The sequence below is a fragment of the Homalodisca vitripennis genome, chromosome 8, assembly GCF_021130785.1.
Source record: "Homalodisca vitripennis isolate AUS2020 chromosome 8, UT_GWSS_2.1, whole genome shotgun sequence".
NCBI lineage: Eukaryota > Metazoa > Arthropoda > Insecta > Hemiptera > Cicadellidae > Homalodisca > Homalodisca vitripennis.
This window is the reverse complement of record NC_060214.1, coordinates 93,502,697-93,521,717: the sequence shown is the minus strand read 5'-3', so window position 1 is coordinate 93,521,717 and position 19,021 is coordinate 93,502,697. Positions and strand designations below refer to the sequence as shown.

The 19,021-nt window shown below is 33.6% G+C and overlaps 1 protein-coding gene across 3 annotated transcripts; it reads left to right on the top strand.

Moving 5' to 3' along the window:
* Positions 1 to 257: 257 nt before the first annotated feature.
* Positions 258 to 18,583, top strand: LOC124367755. 3 transcript variants are annotated; one of them, XM_046824844.1, is made up of 2 exons: positions 258 to 372; positions 17,539 to 18,583. In XM_046824844.1, the coding sequence occupies exons 1-2, from the start codon at positions 288 to 290 to the stop codon at positions 17,661 to 17,663; spliced, it is 210 nt and encodes a 69-aa protein (XP_046680800.1). In that variant the 5' UTR covers positions 258 to 287; the 3' UTR covers positions 17,664 to 18,583. The 3 variants fall into 3 exon arrangements, with proteins under 3 accessions (XP_046680800.1, XP_046680797.1, XP_046680796.1); XM_046824841.1 differs by lacking the exon at positions 258 to 372 and adding an exon at positions 8,785 to 10,516; XM_046824840.1 differs by lacking the exon at positions 258 to 372 and adding an exon at positions 8,785 to 10,654.
* Positions 18,584 to 19,021: the final 438 nt, after the last annotated feature.

Genomic DNA, 19,021 nt, shown 5'->3' with positions numbered 1-19,021 from the left:
ACAGTTTACAAGGATTATAAACCAGTCGCTAAATTCCAATTATTGAAAAAGTGTATGAGGTAATAATTAATGGATAAGTTATTAACTACTCAAAAATAATGTACTGTTGTCAGTAGTGTACCTAGAAATCGGTTGGAGTGGTCCCCCGCCAGAGGTGCAAGAGCAACGGGGGGCGCAAATTCAGAAAGCCGCCGCCACCTACGCGACGGAGTGCCCCTCCCCCCACCCCCCTATGATGTTTGTAGTCAGTTCGCAGAACGCTTGCCGAAGCTGCATTCACGGTTACAATGCCCTCGGCCTTACAAAACTCACAGTTACCAGTTCATATGGACTATGGAACAAGGGGAAGTGCACGGTCGTACATCAATGAAGGTCAGTCCTGTGTTCTGTAATATAAATATGTGCTCATACTTATGGTTCATAATGAACCATGTTTTAATGAAACTTATTTTGTGTTATAAGGCAGTTAGAAATTACTTTCCTTTTACGGTGGCCTCTAGTAAGTGAAGCTTCAGTAAAATAAAGCTCATCAAGAATTATTTAAGGTCGTCCATGGGACAGCAACGTTTGTCAATTTTAGCCATTTTATCGATTGAACACGAAGAGGTAGCGAAACTTAACTTAGAGGAATTAATTGATAATTTTGCGGAAATCAAAGCTAGGAAAGTGGCATTTTAGTAGATTAACTGAGCTTAATAATACTGTTACGTTAAATTTTATATAGGTATTCTTAGTAACTCAATGTATTTTGAAATACACTTTGTAAAATATAATGAATTTCTGTAGTAAAATGTGTGTTTCTGTTTCTTAATCCTTCATAACAACTTTGATTCTGGGCTGTAAAGTAGTTTCATTCTTTCTTAACTTTCTGTAAAATAATAATATTGCCTACATATGTTTATTTGTATTTTTTGCAGAGAAACGTCTTCACATTTTCCTTTGAGCAGGGGAAAATATCAATCTCTCTTCTTTGCTTTCTGGGGGGTTCTTTAGAGGGCGCCATTTGAAGTTCTAGCCAGGGGCCCCACACACTTAATTACACCACTGACTGTTATCGTATAGTCAATTTGGTTTCAGACTTAGAGAGGAACAATAAAGGCTGTTGTAAAATTCATAAATAATTGTACACATGGTTTAGGCAATAATAAAATAGTCATAGGCAAGTTTTTTTATACATCAAAAGCTTTTGATACGGTAACCATGCAATATTATTAGATATAGTTAAGTTTTACAGGTTTAATACTTTATCATAATTTATGTTAACAATTTACCACCTTCATTAAATAATAAAGTAATACCGTAAGTTCAAACATTTTGTGCTCCAGCCAACCTTGATTGCTTAAATTAAATTTCGAATTTAAAAAGAATTCAAATAAAAGATATGCCAATTAAATAATAATGTCAATTTACAAAATATGGCATATACCTCCCATCACCGATTCGAAACCGCCTGCCCATCCCTCAAACCCCAAGTTTAAAAAAATAAAAATAATTTAGTTCATCTTGATTTTTACCAGTTGCGAGAAAATATAGTCTTATAAATCTTACAATAATATACATATCTCAAATACTTACGGTTAGAAGACCACCGGGTTTGTCTATTAGCACAGGTTTTTCTTGACTCGTTCACGTCTCAACTGTGCAGGAACTCTGCAGGAACGCCAGCCTACCATACTATATTCATCAAAAGTACAAGTTTCCCGTGGCGGGCATTTTTAAGCCCAGGCTGACCGCCACAAACTACTTACATGTTTGGAGTTTCTTTTTATATATTAAGTTATAAATCTACATAGTTTTACAATTATTAATCATACAAGAGTTTAATAAATAAAATCAACAGCTTACATATTTACTCAGCTTAGAGAAATGCATCACTTCAGTTTTGGATTCCAATATATAAAACGCTGCGGTTCACTTATTTGCTGTACACCGGAACATGAACAATTAAAAGTTTTAACACGTAATGATATCTTATATTGGAGCAAAACCACTGCAAGTAAAGAAATGTTTTAAGTAGAATCAATTTCGTATTACAGAATTTGAAATTGGCGCTACAGACAGAAACCGGAAACTACGACTGTGAGTTTGGGAAACCAACACAAGAGTGAGCTGAAATCAAATCTTTCTATCGGCTTTGTTTCCATTATTTTATTACAATAGAATAAAAATATTCTATTTATATTTATATATACATTTATTATTATATTAAATATATATTATATAAATAATATAAAAAATATTATTTATATTTATATAGAATAGAAATATTGTTTTTATGCTCTATGTGTCTATGTTACTATCTAATTGTAATCATTTTCGCTATTTGTATTTAATTTAATATAAGTTGACATGTACAATACTATAAACAAATTGAAACATATATACAATCTCGCATATATACAATGTTGCATGTGTTAGTATATTTTATCAATGTTTCGTTAAGTTATTATTTCAAATATTTATCATTATCGTCTTTGTTATCTATTGTCTAAATTAGTTTGGAATGCTCTACGGTGTTACCCCACACAGCTAGCCACGAACAAAAATATACCTCGAGATGTGAAATTATAGTTCAATAAATACACCTTGAAAGGATCATTCTTTCTGCATTTAAAACATCATCATATCCCATATTTAGACAACGAAAAAACAGTGAAATATTTCTGCAGATAACAAAAAAACTTGTGTCTCAAAATATAGTCTATATAATCCATTAAAAACATATTTTTAATCTGAGTAGTAGTAGATAATTTAAGAATTAGAATAGGTCATACAATAAAATATACATAAATGTATACAGTTACATGTTACAAGGTAACAGTATGATATATATAAAAGTGTGATTTTCCATATCTTAGAATAACATATTACTAATCTTGATGCTACAGTTTACCCTAGAAAGCTAAGGTTCATAAAACAAACGTTAAAGCTAAACGTTAGTCAAGATGACTACTATTGTAAAAAATGTTTTAATGAGCAAAAAGTGACACAAAAGTTTACGTACATCATTGATCAAAGGTTTTTTTTCAATTGAACACTTAGTTGGTGCAGTCATCACACCATTTCCCTTGGTGTTCGCCACACATTGCCTTTGAGCAGCACCAGCAGAAATGGGTAGTCATCCTTCGTAAGCGGTTTCTTCGGTGGGCGGTTTTTGGAAGATAAAAATGTAAAGATTTTTCTTCCCTGGACTGATTGAGGACCTATTTAGGCAGCAGGAATTCAACTTTGAGGATGTTGGCGATATATTCCTGTAGACGCTTTGGCAAAGTCGTGATGCGATATCGATGTTAAAGCCAAGGCTTGACAAGTTCACAGTGCAATTCTCTAGCAAATTCACGTCTCGAGATCGGCTTTGAGTCCTGAGCAGTTATGTTATGTTATGTTACTTACATATTACGTAGAAATTAACTAACATTATATTTATTATGCCATAAAAACACACAATGGCCATCTTCTAGTTTTTCGGCTGCACGACATGTTATTGCACATCTGATCAAGACTGTCAACAACGCCTTTGGTTACGTTATAACATTTGATAATCTCTGGCTTCTTGGTCATAGGTGTGATGGATGGCTGCTCATGAGTAGTTGAGAGAGCAACTATACGACTCTGTTACTCTTCGTTTTGTACGACACCATTGTCTGATGTTCGTCCAAACAAAACGTTGAAGACCCAACCGGTCGATCTTCAGGTTCCTTCATCTCTGGAGGAATTTCAGGTTTGTCCCGACGTAAAGTTCCAACTGGAGTCATATTTATTGGTGGATTTAGAAGTTGTGTTGTTAGTGAGGCTATACTGTCGTCTATACCAGAGTAGTGTCATTGCTCAGCGGCTTCATCTTCTTCAGACTCAAGGTCATCAGATTAGCTTTCGTTCAAACATTGTAGAATACATTCTTCCTGATCCGTACCCATTTTGATAGTTCACCAATAACTATATTTTAACTATTACAATAAATATACGTATACTATTATTTACAAATATTCATTTACAAAAACACACAGGTACAATAATAAAGTCACACAGAAACACTAAACTTTCGTACATATGACGAGCACGTACAAGACTAAACTATCGTCAGCAAGACGATGCCATGCTATTGTAAAAACAACGTACAAGCTAACGTTTCGTCTCCACAACTACGCGTTCGACATATTGCACAACATGTACAAGCTGGTGGCTACCGAACTACTTACGGGCCCGGCGGAGGGGTGGCTGGCCTTACGTGGAGGAGAGCGCGCTCGAATCAAAACTGTTAGAGTAGAGGGGGAGCGTGTTACTGCTTGTTTGCAGGAAGTTGGTGGAAGGGGGAGTCCATTGTTTCATGTTCCGACTTATCTCTCTACGCCTCAGAGAGGTCAGTCCAGTTCAATTGCACAACAATTGGTTGTTTTGAAGTGCAAGTTGTAAATAATCATTTTGGTTGTGTTTATCGTATTAGTAAATAGTTTGTTAATAGACCTTTAGTGTATTTGCATTATACTTTCAAGTTTTTTTGTTAGTGTGATGGCAGATCTGTTGTTAAAGTAAGTTCAGACTAGACTTCTGTGGGAATGTCCCACAATTGGTCATCCTAGAGTACTGAGTGATACTTATTTACCAACCTATAATGATGTCATGAACTATTACCTTTATATTCGATATATTGAGATATCATCAAAAGAGCCAACGGTGAATGATATTGTAAATATTGTTACGGTGTATGTTGCAAAAGTGGGAAAAGCTTATCATGACAAGTATAGAAATATATTGAGATCAAAGGGAAGAAAAGGCACAGAAAATTTGACAACAGTAGACAAAATTTTTAAATGAAAGTACGCATATTTATGATTTAGTATCTTGCAAGTGTAAGTTGTTCTCAGAGTGTAAGTGTACAAAAGACAACAAAAGTACCTGGACTTGAACAAAGTTTTTTTTAGTAGATCAAAGAACTGATAGGAAAATGTATATCAGCATGTAACATGGTTGCTCTAATAAATATGTATATTATTAGTTATACACTGTATCCTCTAGTGGAGATACTCCATGACAAATAATTATAACCAGATTATTTGTTTTGTATCATAAAATAATAATATTTAAATGGAGTTTGTGTTCTGTCAAATGAAATTGTAGTCTTGTCATGTTAACAATTATTTTTTTATTTATCTGGTTGCTATCTTCAATTGACAATTAATTTGATGTTTTGTACATTTTTACATTTCTTATTATAATTTTAATAAGAGCACATTTCATCATAAATTTTCAACAGTTAAATCATTTTATATTCCTGACTTTAGCTTGAATTGTTGTATCCAACAAAAATAAAATACTTCTTCTTATTATATACTGAACTAAAGCACTTATACAAGGAACCACCAGAGAGTGCAGTTGGCGGCGACCAATAGAATGGACTGGCCTGCGCGACGTTGCCACACAACTGCCGCTGCCGCCCGGCACGGCTGGCGCATTGTGGCTGATAAACCGCTGCGCTGTCACAACTAACACTGATACTGAACATTTAAAACTTATCAGTATAATTGAAAAACAATATTTAAAATGAGTTGACAGTTTGCTATATTATATTTAAATTACTTGTATAGTTATATACTGAATAAGTATATTTATGGAAAAGAACATATATTTCAGATGTATTTGATAACTTTCTTACCAAATTGAAAATCCATTTAGCATAACATGATAATACTATGCAAACATGTAATGCCTTATTATATATCAGTGATAATGGTATTATCTAACTGTTAAATACGGGAAATTAACGTTTTTGCGGTATTTTTATGTTTTTTTTTATTTATATTATCGGCTAAAGATTTTAATCCTACGATCTTCGTATATGAGTAATATAATTCAATAATTTATTCCAATCCATTTAACTAAACATGGAAATAAGCTACAGAGATGTACTTTTTTTTTTAAATGACCGTAAAATTACATTTTGTAATACGTAGTTAATTAATTCAAGACAGCTCTAACATTTCTTTCGAGCGTTACGATTAAGTATTTTAAGAACGCTGGACTCGCGCGGCTTGTGGTTACAGCGGGGAACAAGTTTGGCAACGTCGCTCAGTTCTCGTTGGCCGCTCCAAGGTCACGGGCAAAATAGGCTCCTCCCTCAACTGCACTCTCTTGTGGTTTTTTGTATACACCTTTTATTTGGTTTCTTGTCCGGTTCACCAAAAACCCCGTAAACTGGGGTCTTCTTTCAATCCGGACTACTAACTATGTGCCTACAAGGCTAAACTACACAAGATAATGAGCAGAGCTCTCCAGTAGTTTTGTTCTAACATTACAAGACAAGGAACCAACTAGGTTTTCTATTGGTCAGCAAGTTTCAGACCTCTGAACCAATCAAAAATTTAGTTTCTTACAATGGAGTACCATTGTTTTAAATGTACAGAACTGAACTTGTCCAATTCAAGCTACTTCAGGGATGACTTATTTTAACATTATACCAATCTTAGTTTTTATTTTTTTTTATTAAACCAAGCATATTACATATAAAAATATTGGGTTCAATTTTCCATTTTTTTTATTTTTTATTAAACAATGTATTATTGTAACTACTCGCATATACGGTACAAGCACACTTGATAAGTCGGTTACTGGCTCGTAAGATTTTGAGCCAGAGAGAGGATCGAAAGTTAAAGGTGATTCGACAAGAGCTTAAATACAAACAAAAGTTGGAAGCTGAGGCGGCTAATACAACACACAATGACGTGAACTTCAATCTGACGGCGAATTGCCGGTAGAATCAGATAATATGATTAAAAACTGAAGATTATGATATAAAAGATGAGTTGCAGAAAAAATTTAGTAAAATCAATTGATGATGAAAAGCCTTCCACCTCTTCTCAGGTCCTAACAAACATATGCTATAGCTACCGAGAGTAGCTTCTGCCTGTGACAGAACTGGGGTTTCAGACAGTGTTGCAGCAGCTATAGCAAGTGCGGTTCTTAAAGATGTGGGAATGATTTCTGAGGAGAAAATAAGTAACATTATTGACAGGATGAAAATTCGAAGAGCTAGAGCCAGTAATCGAAAAAAGGCATTTGCAACCAGTGTCAACAATAAAGTTGGAGAGAACAAAGGATTGCTTTTTGATGGCGGAAAGGATAAGATAATTGTTAAAGAGAAAAGGGAGAACAAATTTTACAGAAAGTCGTTGAAAAACACTTTTCGTTAGTTGAAGAACCTGGTTCTTTATTTCTGGCCACGTTGCTCCTGCCTCCGGTACAGGTGAAGGCATCTAAGAAAGTATTATTGAGTATTTTAATAGTAACTGTGATTTGAACTTGAACAGTGCAAATGGAATTGGATGTGATGGAACTGCTACAAATACTGGAGCTAATAGTGGTGTTATCGCTCGATTAGAAAACAACATTCATAAATCTTTGCAATGGCTAATATGTTTCTTTCATTGCAACGAGTTGCCATTGCACCACCTGTTTAATGCATTCGATGGAAAAACAAAAGGATCTAATGAGTTCGGAGGAGTATTAGGCAAACTATTTGAAAAATGTCATGAGCTACCAGTAGTTACGCACTCACCAATTAACCTTCCGGACCTAGAAGTGAAACAAGATCAAAAGTATTTACTTGAAATGTGTAAATCAATCCCAATTGGAATTTGCCTCCCTGATCTAGCTATGAAGAAACCAGGAAAATTAGTACATTTACGATGGCTGACGTTGGCTAGTAGTATTCTCCAGTTGTATGTTGGAACATAGAACCCTTCAGAAAACCTGAAAACTTCAAATCTGAAGATTACATCGACATTATCAACTGAGCTGACGTAATAATCACAGAACCACCAATGACAAAACACGTGACTGATGATGACTTAGCCAAGTGATAAAGTGAATCAAGAGAGGATAGCCTGATGCATTCTATTGATTTTCCACGTTTCCCCTGCTACAAACAGTGGAAAGAGTACCTAATCAAGGTTGTAACAAAATCATCACTCTGTGTTTGCGGTCTCGAAGAAAGAAACGATTTTGTCAAAGCCAGAATTGCTACACACAAGATGATGCCAAAATTTGAAACAAAGAGACACTTTACATAAAACGTATAACTGAGAACACTGAATATTGATTTACCTGTGTTAAAATGTTTCATTCGTCTATTATTTGTATTTTATGAACATAAATGTGTTTAATGAATAGAATGTGACTTTATCGCATAGGTTAATATCTTTTCTACTCTTTTATTTGGTTCAATATTATCACTGTACTATAAAAAGAAAAGGAGAGAGTATTTAATAAATTTTAGGCAAAGACAAATCATCACAATATTATATCTCCCAATATCTTACTACAGTAAAGCCAAAAAAGAACATAAAAAAACTTTTGTTTTTTTCAAGTTTTAGATCTACTAAGTGGGCTTGTAAAATGATAATGGCAGCAAATTAAAATTTGTTTTCATGATTTTAGGCTTAGTTTTATTTAAATTGAAATAACAAACATAAAATACCATAAAAAATCAATACAATTCTAAAAAATGTGAAACCTTATAGAAAAAAAAACTATTTTCAAGGCTTTTGCGGCAAAATATAAATAATAAATATTTCAAGATGTGTTTCTAGCAAAATAAAACTTTGTAGAATTACTTCTCACGTAAAGAGGCAAATTTTGTCACTATTAGAATGTGTAAAACCGAAACCTATTATTTGCTCTTTACCAACGTTCCACTCTACTGTGTATACACAAAACAGAATAAAAAAAAGTTGAAATATTGAGGTTTTCTGGTACTGCTGGTCAATCAATGGTCTTTGGAGTCTGGACAGTCCGCCACCGACAGTCGCGAGTAGTGCTTATCGTGATATTTGTCAGATTATTTATGACTGTGAGGTTATGTCGTCTATGTTTTTGTATAAATACTTGCATAACAAACTTATTATTTTAATTTAACAGTGCTTATATTGTGAGTTTTATAAAAGTAAAATAACCAAAAACAATTGAACATTAGGAACATGGTGCAAATTAAATAGACAACATTTATTTTACACTATTGGAGATAGTGATTTGTCCTGTATATATAGGCCTAGCTTATATTTGTATTTTATAGGAAATTTAAGGTTACAAATGGGCGTTAAAAAAATCCCGCCTTCTCTGTACAAACTGAGTTTACATTCAGTATCCAAAATGTTATTACTACAGTGGGAGCATACTTATAACAACAACTATGCCCAGTATTCCAAGGAATTAAAGGAGAAAATAGGAATTATTATTCCTAGTACTATTTATGAACAAATCTTTGAACATATGATTGACTCTCATGCTAGGGAAATACAGAATAATGTGTTAACGGATTGTATTCCAAGCGTTACTTGTTTAATTAACAGTATTATTATACCAAATCTACGGAAACTCAACTTAAACTGTCTTCGCCATATGGGAACTGTGAAAGATGAAGAGATCAGATATTTGGAAAATATATTGTTAACTGAACTTCCAGCATTGAATAATTTAGTGGAAATTTCTCTTCAGACAAGTGGAACTGACTTTACACTTCCTACATGTAGTGATGAAATCTTGGAGAAAATTGGAAGTTCATGTCCAAGACTTAGAACACTAGATATTTCATATAATCATACTGTGACAGATAGAGGACTTGAGTATCTGGTGCCATCTTACGGCCATGAAGGTTGCTCTGAATTGAAAAAATTATCTTTGTTTGAATGTTCTGTAACAGTAGAGGGTGTTGCCATGTTACTTCAGGGATTACCCCATTTAAAATTTCTTGGCTATAGAGAAACAGGCCAATCTCTTTTACTTCTTAACAGACAAGCTTCATTATCGAATTCTAGTCTAACATTAGAACTTGCTCATTTAAATAACTTGGGAATTATTAGTCGGACTTGTAAAGATATTCATAAACTGAAATGTGGTGATAGAATGGTAAATGCTATGCTTAATCACTGTCCAAAATTAAATGGTCTAAAAATTAGAGTGAATGATTCAGAGGTTAAATTACTCTTAAATATAAATACTGTCAGTATACTCGAACTGGTTTATAACTTAGGCTCGCCAAGTTCTCCTGGGAGCAACACTATCCAATATTTACAAGTCTGTGGACCACAATTTGTGTCTTTATCTTTTGTTTGTGATATATTTACTGTTCAATTTCTGAAAGTGATTAGTGAAAGTTGCAATAATTTAAAACGTCTGTGGATTCGCTCCAATAGATTTATCTGTGATCAAGATTTATTCAACTGTGATAGAGAAAAATGTACTTTAACTAATCTGGAAGTATTCTTTATGCGAATTGGCCATCTAGAATTACAAACATGCTGTATCCCTCGTAATGTACTAAGTTATGTTTTGCACAAATCAAATGTTTTACAAGAAATAGTGCTAGCAATGAAGAATACACTGTTTTGTGACTCTTATGTGCAAGAACTATTTGGATCAATTCAAACATCAAGATTAACACATGCAATGATTCTTGTTCCTCATAAAAATGTGACAATTTCCTCACTGAATTTATCAATGGCAACGGTAGAGGCATTGATAGGTATGTGTCCTAATCTAGAACAACTAGGAAATCTTCTAGTTTGGGACGTAAGCTTGGAAGAAGTTCAAGAACTCAGAAGACAACTAAAATTGTCAAACAGTGCATTAGTTTTACTGTACAAAATTATGTACTCATAACGTGAGTATAGAAAGATTTCTGGTATTATCTATGTTCTGTAGGAATTATAAGTTGGGCTGTATATTTTGTTTTTATTACATCGTTATAACTTTCAATGTTTTTGGCAATTGGCCGGTTATAAGGTGGGTTGGTAATTGTGAACTTATCGGCCAGAGTCACAAAATATGAGTTTCGCATTATTAACCTATTACTATTGTCCTTCTGAACAAAACAATATAAGGTTTTAGTCGGTGGAAATGACACATAACAAAGTTATAGAACATTAAAAATGGAACTACTTTTCTCGTGTGGAGTAATATTTCATTGTTGTACGGGCGTCACGTGGTCTTGTTATGATCGTAAATCAACCTCCTAGTGGTTGCTTCTAACGTCAGCTTTTATGCCGTCTTTGAATATGCAAAATAACTATAATGTAGAAGTCAGGGGAATTTCACCCAAATAAAAAATATTTTGGTACTTTGGATTATACAGACCACACCCAGACATGAATCGTTATTTGACATTTTGCTTCTACTGATTACTAGATTAGCGTAGAACAATATTTCGTCAATATAAAACAGGAATTGTCTTATCGCAATCCCCATCCTCAGACAGAGGTCAAAGTCGAGCGGTCTAGTAGATAACGTGATTGCAGAGTTTCGCCGCACGTTCATTTGGTGCGTCGCTATGTTGTACTTCCGTGTTTTACCCCTACATTTCTCCAAACACAAAAATTCAATAAAAACAAACATTACCAAACAAAAACTAAACTCTTTATTGAAAAAAACTCACAAAACTTGTTTTTATTCTTGATCACACTCTGCCACCCAAAATGCAAGTGCCTCCGGCCGCGCTGATGTCAACGAAAGAAAAACATCCCTCGAGATAGTACCTATCAGTGAAATATCAAATTCTAGCGGGGCTGATCAGAAATATATATTGAATTGTAATGGAAAGGCAATTATGTACCATGCAAAAAACTTAAATAATCATGTGATGCCGCGCGGCCTGCCATAATCAGGATTCTCGAGAAAGATAAGATAACAGCGACAACAATACCGATCACAATATCTGGAAATGCTTGTTGATTGATGGAATGTTAGTTCTGTTACTCAACTACTTCGTTTTATAACGTTCTAAGTTCATTGAAAAAAGTTTAAGCGGTGGGGGCATATAACGGAATCTGACCCCATTAACAATTGATAATCGTTGTAATTAAAGAGTTGTTTTTCGTTCTATCATGTTTGTTTCTATAAATTTCTATTTTTGTGTTCTTCATACTGGTGTGGTCAGTATAATCCCAAAGTACCGGTACCGATATTTTTGTTAATTTAGACTTTCTAAGAATAAAATTTCATATCAGCGTGACAGAAGTGCCTCCAGCCATCGGCACGGGGCAGCACCAAAGGTGCTGATATCAACATATAAAAAAACTCCTCAGGGGTTAAAAACCTATCAGTAAAAATCAAATTCTAAATGGCTTGATCACAAATGTTTTCGCCCATTATTGCTTTACAGAAAACTCAACTTTAAAAAATAAAAAAATATCTTAAAATCACCTAACCATAACTTCCTACTATCATGCAAAAAAAAGTAGTTCCTCTTTTAATGTTCTAAAATTAATTATTTGTCATTTTCATACCCTAACACCTTATATTGTTTTGTTTAATAGGACAAAAGTAATAGATAAATAACGTGAATCTCGTTTCCGGTGGGGATAAAATAAAATTGGAAAATAATGCACACAAATTGATTCAAACTTTCAACAAACCTATTAATAGTGTAAAAACAAATATATGTTTAATAAATAAACAAAACTAATGTAACCGTAACTTAGTATGTATGACTATATATTTACATACCATGTATTGTCTCTGATCACATAAAAATAGCTTTTCTTGATTTAAAAATAATACACAATTACACGACAAACTTATACTCTCATTCAAAAACACAATGATTTTAAATACTCATGTAATCTGCAATCAAACAGGTAAATAACTTTCAAAACTAATTAACTGTATTAGAGTTAACATGCCGCGATTGAGTAATAGATGCCATGTTATTAAAGAGGCATTGAAGGATACTCGATGGAACGATTCATGGTGCTTAACTGAGCTGCTCTAATGACAGAACACTCTGATAAACTATTGGGAACTAATAACACTGAAAATCCTAGATAATAAGAAGCACAATACGCAAATATAACAAAAATTTGCACTTCAATTACTAAAAAAAGTTATTTGTGATTTTCACAACACCCTCAAAAACCAAATATATTTTTGTTTAGGATGATGAGCAGAATACGTTAATAACATTGAAATTTTGATTGGCTACTATGGCCGTTAACCTAACTGATACTGGCGAGTTTACATTTAGTAGAAGAAAAAATATATATATATATATACATATACTAATTGTAGCAAATGTTACATAACATTTTAATTCAGTACTTTTTAATTGTGTAATATGTTACCATGTAGCAAATGCTTTATGTTACTTAATATGTGACTTTTGTGAGTGCTACATGCTAGATATAGGAACTCTGCTTCCAATATCGGAAATGTTGCTAAGAAGAAATTTAGCCCTTGGGGCTAGCTTTCACTTTCTGCAAGAGTGAGGTATTGAGAGACTTATCATTGATGCTGATGATGATGTAAATGGACCTTCATTGAGATCTTAATTAGATGTGACAGCAGCTTCAAAAATTTGTTACATATAGCTGGTAAAGATTTTGAATATGTAATTTCTATTATTGGTCGTAAGATTGGGAAAAAATACACTAAATTTAGACATGCCATTCCTGTGCGCGAGAAGTTAGCTTATGACTTTTATATGGTTTTTAGTAAGTGGGAAATTCTTACCAGAGTTTGAGCTTCTTAAAATATCTCTGAAATTCTCCTATGAGACATCTCATTCTCCTCTCTACCTCAACCTTATCTAATTTTATCTCCAACATGATGATCGACCAAGAGTCATGTGTTATTGGAGATTTTATAATCAGGCACATTGGATGTCTTAAAGCGGGCATTCATGGAAAAGGTGAATTAAATTAATAATTCTGTCCCTGTCCCACACACCATCACAATCTTCCATTTTAAAACTATGTACAAGATAAACAAAGACTGTACATAAACTACACATGTTTTTTGCACTTGCCTGACTTCCGCTTAAATGACAGGAAATGCTACTTGTAGCAGATACTAAACAAAAGTACTGCGTGTAAAATTTCTACATCTAGCAAAAGCCAGATGTAGCATGGGGATCTTTGATCTTTACCAACTTTGAATGGATAGCAGAAGTTTGGGAATTGTAACAGAATCTGCTAAATATACCATGTTATATGTAGCAATTTTTTAAACAGAGTTTCTATTTGTAGCAAATGCTATATAACATTTGCAAAATTTGTACCAATCTCTGCTATGAGTAATTGTTCTACCTTTCAGTAATTGTTATATAACTTGTGCTAAATGTAACATTTAACAGGTTTTGTTACATATTGTAAACCCGCCGTAATTGCATGTAACTGATGTCTAGTAGACATGGTGCAGTAAAAAATCCAAATTATTTCATAAATTCGGTTGTTTTTTTTTTCCGGTTTTACGCTAATGTTCAAAAATTATATTAGATTATTTTTAGAAATTATCACTGAAATATTTTCAATACCGTACTTTTATAAGAATAAATGAGCAAATATATATTTTTAATAGGCTTATATTTTTCCATACAACTCAGTTACTTATTTAGTCCTAATATCTTTGCTGTATGGCTTAAGAGATTTAAAATTTCCGATAAAAATTGGCAGGAGCAGGCTTAAACTTGGAACACTCTGATTAAATAACCCAAATATTGCTACCACAGCCAATCTTTAATGCATTTTTAAATATTTTATCTCTAGGCCTATTGTTTTGTTAAATTGATGTATGACTGATAAAAAAACTTACACGAAATAGACAAAAATTATTAAATAATCAATTGGATTTATTTGTTCAAAATAATAGAACAATTTTGTAAATTTACTTACTAAAACTAAATATACTATAGTACGAGACATATCATTGCAAGACTGGCCGTTTGGCTGTATCACTTATTAATAATGTAAAGCGATTACTTTTAAAACTAGTGTTACCACAAAAAATCGTAATTATCTTTACTCATGTGAAGGTTGAAAATATATGTGAGGCCTAAGTTCATTAAACAACAGTTTATTTTGACACAACCCAGGCTTGCAATGATATGCTCGTACTATAAAACATATTATGATGTTTGTAAGAAAACTGTTAACAAATAATTCAAAATTTATCTACATACATATATATATATATATATATATATATATATATATATATACACACAATTCCGTTAAGGGAAAATGTTTTAATCAGCCCTAACGGTGCAGAATCCCTTGGAACCTCGTCATTTAATTATGACTGCATTAACCTGTTTCAGATATGACAAAAAGTTAAAAACAATAATGTTACTTTTTTTAGAAATTTTGAGCCTATTTAAATTCCTCTTATATTTTAGAATGACGATCCGGCAACCATTAACTGGAGTTTTCAATTTTTCTTTAAATTTCAGTAATGGAAAAATTTCTGTGCCTTGATATACTAGTTAGGCAGCACTTCCTTTCCTCAAAAGCTATTTTTAATAATGATTTTCAGTTGTGTAGTATATTTACAGGAGGCCTAACTAATTTTAGTTGAGGTATAAATCAAATATGGAATTTCCATTTGTGGTTTAGAGACTATATTCAAGGATAAAATGGAGAGAAATTTTAGATTTTGTATTTGATAAGTGGTCTTACATACTTCGAACACTATATGAAATGTTATTTTGTGTTTATTATTGTATTGTATTGTATTCTCAGCTAAATATCTCCTATTGTTTGATATTATATGGGCAAAATATGTGATAGACATGACATCTGCCAATTTAATGGTTGGACACTGACTTTTTTCAATACTGGCAACATTATAGCAGTTCAGATGGGTCGAGCAGAAAACTTAGACATTTCTCAACCTCTGCTTGCCAATTTAACTGTTGGACACTGACTTTCCGATACTCGCAATATTACAGCAGTCCAGATGTGTAAAGATGTTCGAAACTTGACTTAGACAAATCCAAGTATGAAATATAGGATTACAAGTAAACGTGAAAAACTTGTTGCCAGAGACGCTTGTAAATTGTGAAAATGATTTATACTCCTATATTATATTTAACATTACAGCAGCCCAGATGTGTCGACCTCTGTCCGCTAATTTAAAAGCACCACCATAATATTTTCAATTACATTTAAGAGCTATTTTCAAAAATTACCTTCTACAGGGTGCGGCAAAATAACCTCCCTATTTTCATTGCTTTATTGTGAGTAGAGGGAGGCACTCAGAATGGTGGGGATAGCCGCAATCGACGCAGGAGAGGGGAAGTTTAAGTGACGCTCCGCCCGTAGGCACCAGTCGTCAGTCGCCATCATGGTGTGGACGAGTGCACAGAGAGGTTTGCGGTCGAAGCGTTCATTTGTAACAATGAATCAGTTATCATGGCTCAACGCGAATTCCGAACGCGGTTTCAAATTCCTCCTCGTGATTCAGTACCGGACCGCAAGTCTTTTGTGCTGTGGGTGAAAAACTTCAGAGAAACTGGTTCTGTTGTGAAAAAACGAGGTGGAAGACCTCGTAGTGCTCGTACACCAGAAAACATTAATGCGGTTAGGCAATCAGTTTTGCAGTCTCCTCAACGATCAGCTCGCAAACATGCAGCCGCCCTTCGAATGTCCGACCGTAGTGTTCGTCGAATTTCTACACATGGATCTTCATTTCCATCCTTACAAGATGGTTGTTGTCCAAGAGTTTGTCTCAACGTGATTGGCACAGTCGTATGGAAGCGTGTCAAATAATCTTGGATAGTCTCCCACCAGACGCTGTTGTTTTTTTTTCGGTGACGAAGCGCATTTCCATCTGTCTGGAAGTGTGAATAAACAGAATTTTCGCTATTGGAGTGAAAACAACCCGAAGGAAATCCATGAGAGGCCTCTTCATAGTGAACGTGTGACTGTTTGGTGCGCGTTATCACGATGTGGAATCATTGGCCCCCATTTTTTTGAAGATGAAGGCTATGTTGTTACTGTGAACTCAAACAGATATGCCAACATGCTAGCAGAATTTTTTGAACCTGCCCTACAACAGAGGGCTTTCGAGAATGTGTGGTTCGTTCCAGCAGGACGGTGCCACAGCACATACTGCCCGAATAGCAATGAACATTTTGAGGCAAATGTTTCCTGGCTAGTTGATTTCTCGGGGAGGGGACATTGTGTGGCCAGCGCGATCACCCGATTTAACTCCATGTGACTTTTTTCTGTGGGGTTACTTAAAGGCCGAGGTGTTCAAACATCGCCCCAGAAACCTGCAAGATCTGAAACAAGCTATACGAGAGGAAGTTCTGCGCATTCCTCAAGCCATGCTCGAGAGAGTCCACGACAGTTTCAGAATTCGCTTGCAACAATGTATTGATAACCACGGCCACCACTTATCTGATATTCTGTTTTAAAAGAAAGTAGAGAAAACTTCCCATGTCATAGAATAAGTTAAAATGAATAAATTTGTTTTTTTGGAAAAAACTGTGGTTTTTATTAGCATTTAAAAATAGGGAGGTTATTTTGCCGCACCCTGTATAACATTTAATTCTTTTATACTTATCTTTTTTTAAATATTGTTTATATGTCAGTAATGTGTTATTGAAAAATTAATTTGTAGTGTTGTCTTAATGTGTTATAATTTTATAATTAATCCATTTTATAAGATGTCTATGATTTATTGAATCTCTTATCATGTTAAAAAAATTAATGGCATTTGAATTGTATTTTTCTTGCGTAACAGTTCTCTTACATCACATTCTGTTTACAGTACACAGTATGAATGGAGACACTTGGCCCAGCTGGAGAGGGAGGGCAAGGAGAGGAGTTACAGAACATTGGGGATGGTTTTGCCTGAGTTTTACCAACTTGGAGTTGAATGTGACATACATATAAGTTACCTGTGAGAATAGTCGCTTGGTAGGTGACTATGGTGTATTTCGACTGTAGTAAATGAGTAGCTGATAAATTGCCGATGAACAAGGCAATAACTTTTAAGTGACTGTTAAGAATAGTTAAGAGAATCCAACAGCAAGGTTGATTTTAAAAATAAACCCCACATAAACTAAAAATCTAGACTATGGTTAAAGTTATAACAAAAAGACTTTAATACTTTGTAATGTTAGCTTTGTAAATATTTATAGAATTGTAACATATCCTATATGAAGTAAGTTTCATTTTCAACCACCCCCTATCAAACTTAAGTCTGCAAACTGTAATGTTAGCTTTGTAAATATTTATAGGATTGTAACATATCCTATATGAAGTAAGTTTCATTTTCAACCACCCCCTATCAAACTTAAGTCTGCTTATGTTTGATCTAGTTTAAAAACAATTAATTAGACAACACTAAATAATAAGATATTTAGCCATGTTAATTGATTCCGCACAATCCCCAAAGACTATCTACTGTATATTAATTTTACAGTTTTTATTTAGAGCAGCTCAAACCAAATAATCCAATAGTGACAGCTGCGTTTAAGCCCCCCCCCCTACACCCTGCACCCGACAATATAGCCTGTTTACATTTGTATGAAATATTACTGATCCATCCCAACATCAGGTAACAGCTGATGATCAGCAACGATATGGCAACACCAGCACACATTTGATCGGACAATTTTGGTGCGGGCTGCTCTAGTAATATAAGACATTATAAAATAATAATACACACTGGTTAGAAAAGTAAGAACTTTTATTATGAAAACAGATTGTAAATGTATTTAGTTCAGATAAATAATAACATATTTTTAGTACTGTTTTAACATGATTTGTACTGTTAGTGTAAGTAGCATTTAATTAATAAAGTTTATTTACAAAAATATAGTTTACAAGTTTATTGAATCCTTTTCTTAAAAATTAAATCAAATTATAAAACATTTATATTTTAGCACCTTGATTACAATAATTAGTATTTAAATGGGTTTATAGGTGAAGATGAAGTGAAGCTGAACTTAATATTCACATTGAAGGAACATTTTGCAGAAGCTGTACCGCACTCAGTGGGGATTACAACAAATGAGTTTTTGAGTAGTAAAGATGTTCTAAACTTGACTTAGACAAATAGAAGTATGAAATATAGGATTATAAGTCAATGTGATCAACTTGTTGCCAGAGACGCTTGCAAACAGCAGAAATTATATACGCCCCTACATCATTTATATTTTCAACGATACAAGATATAAAACAAAATTTATAAATCTATTATTTTATATTATACAAAATATTAATTAATCGTCATGGGATATTGTAAA

What these genes read in the sequence shown, in the direction of transcription:
- LOC124367755 (XM_046824840.1), top strand. Translation starts at nt 9,085, where the DNA reads ATGGGCGTTAAAAAAATCCCGCCTTCTCTGTACAAACTGAGTTTACAT.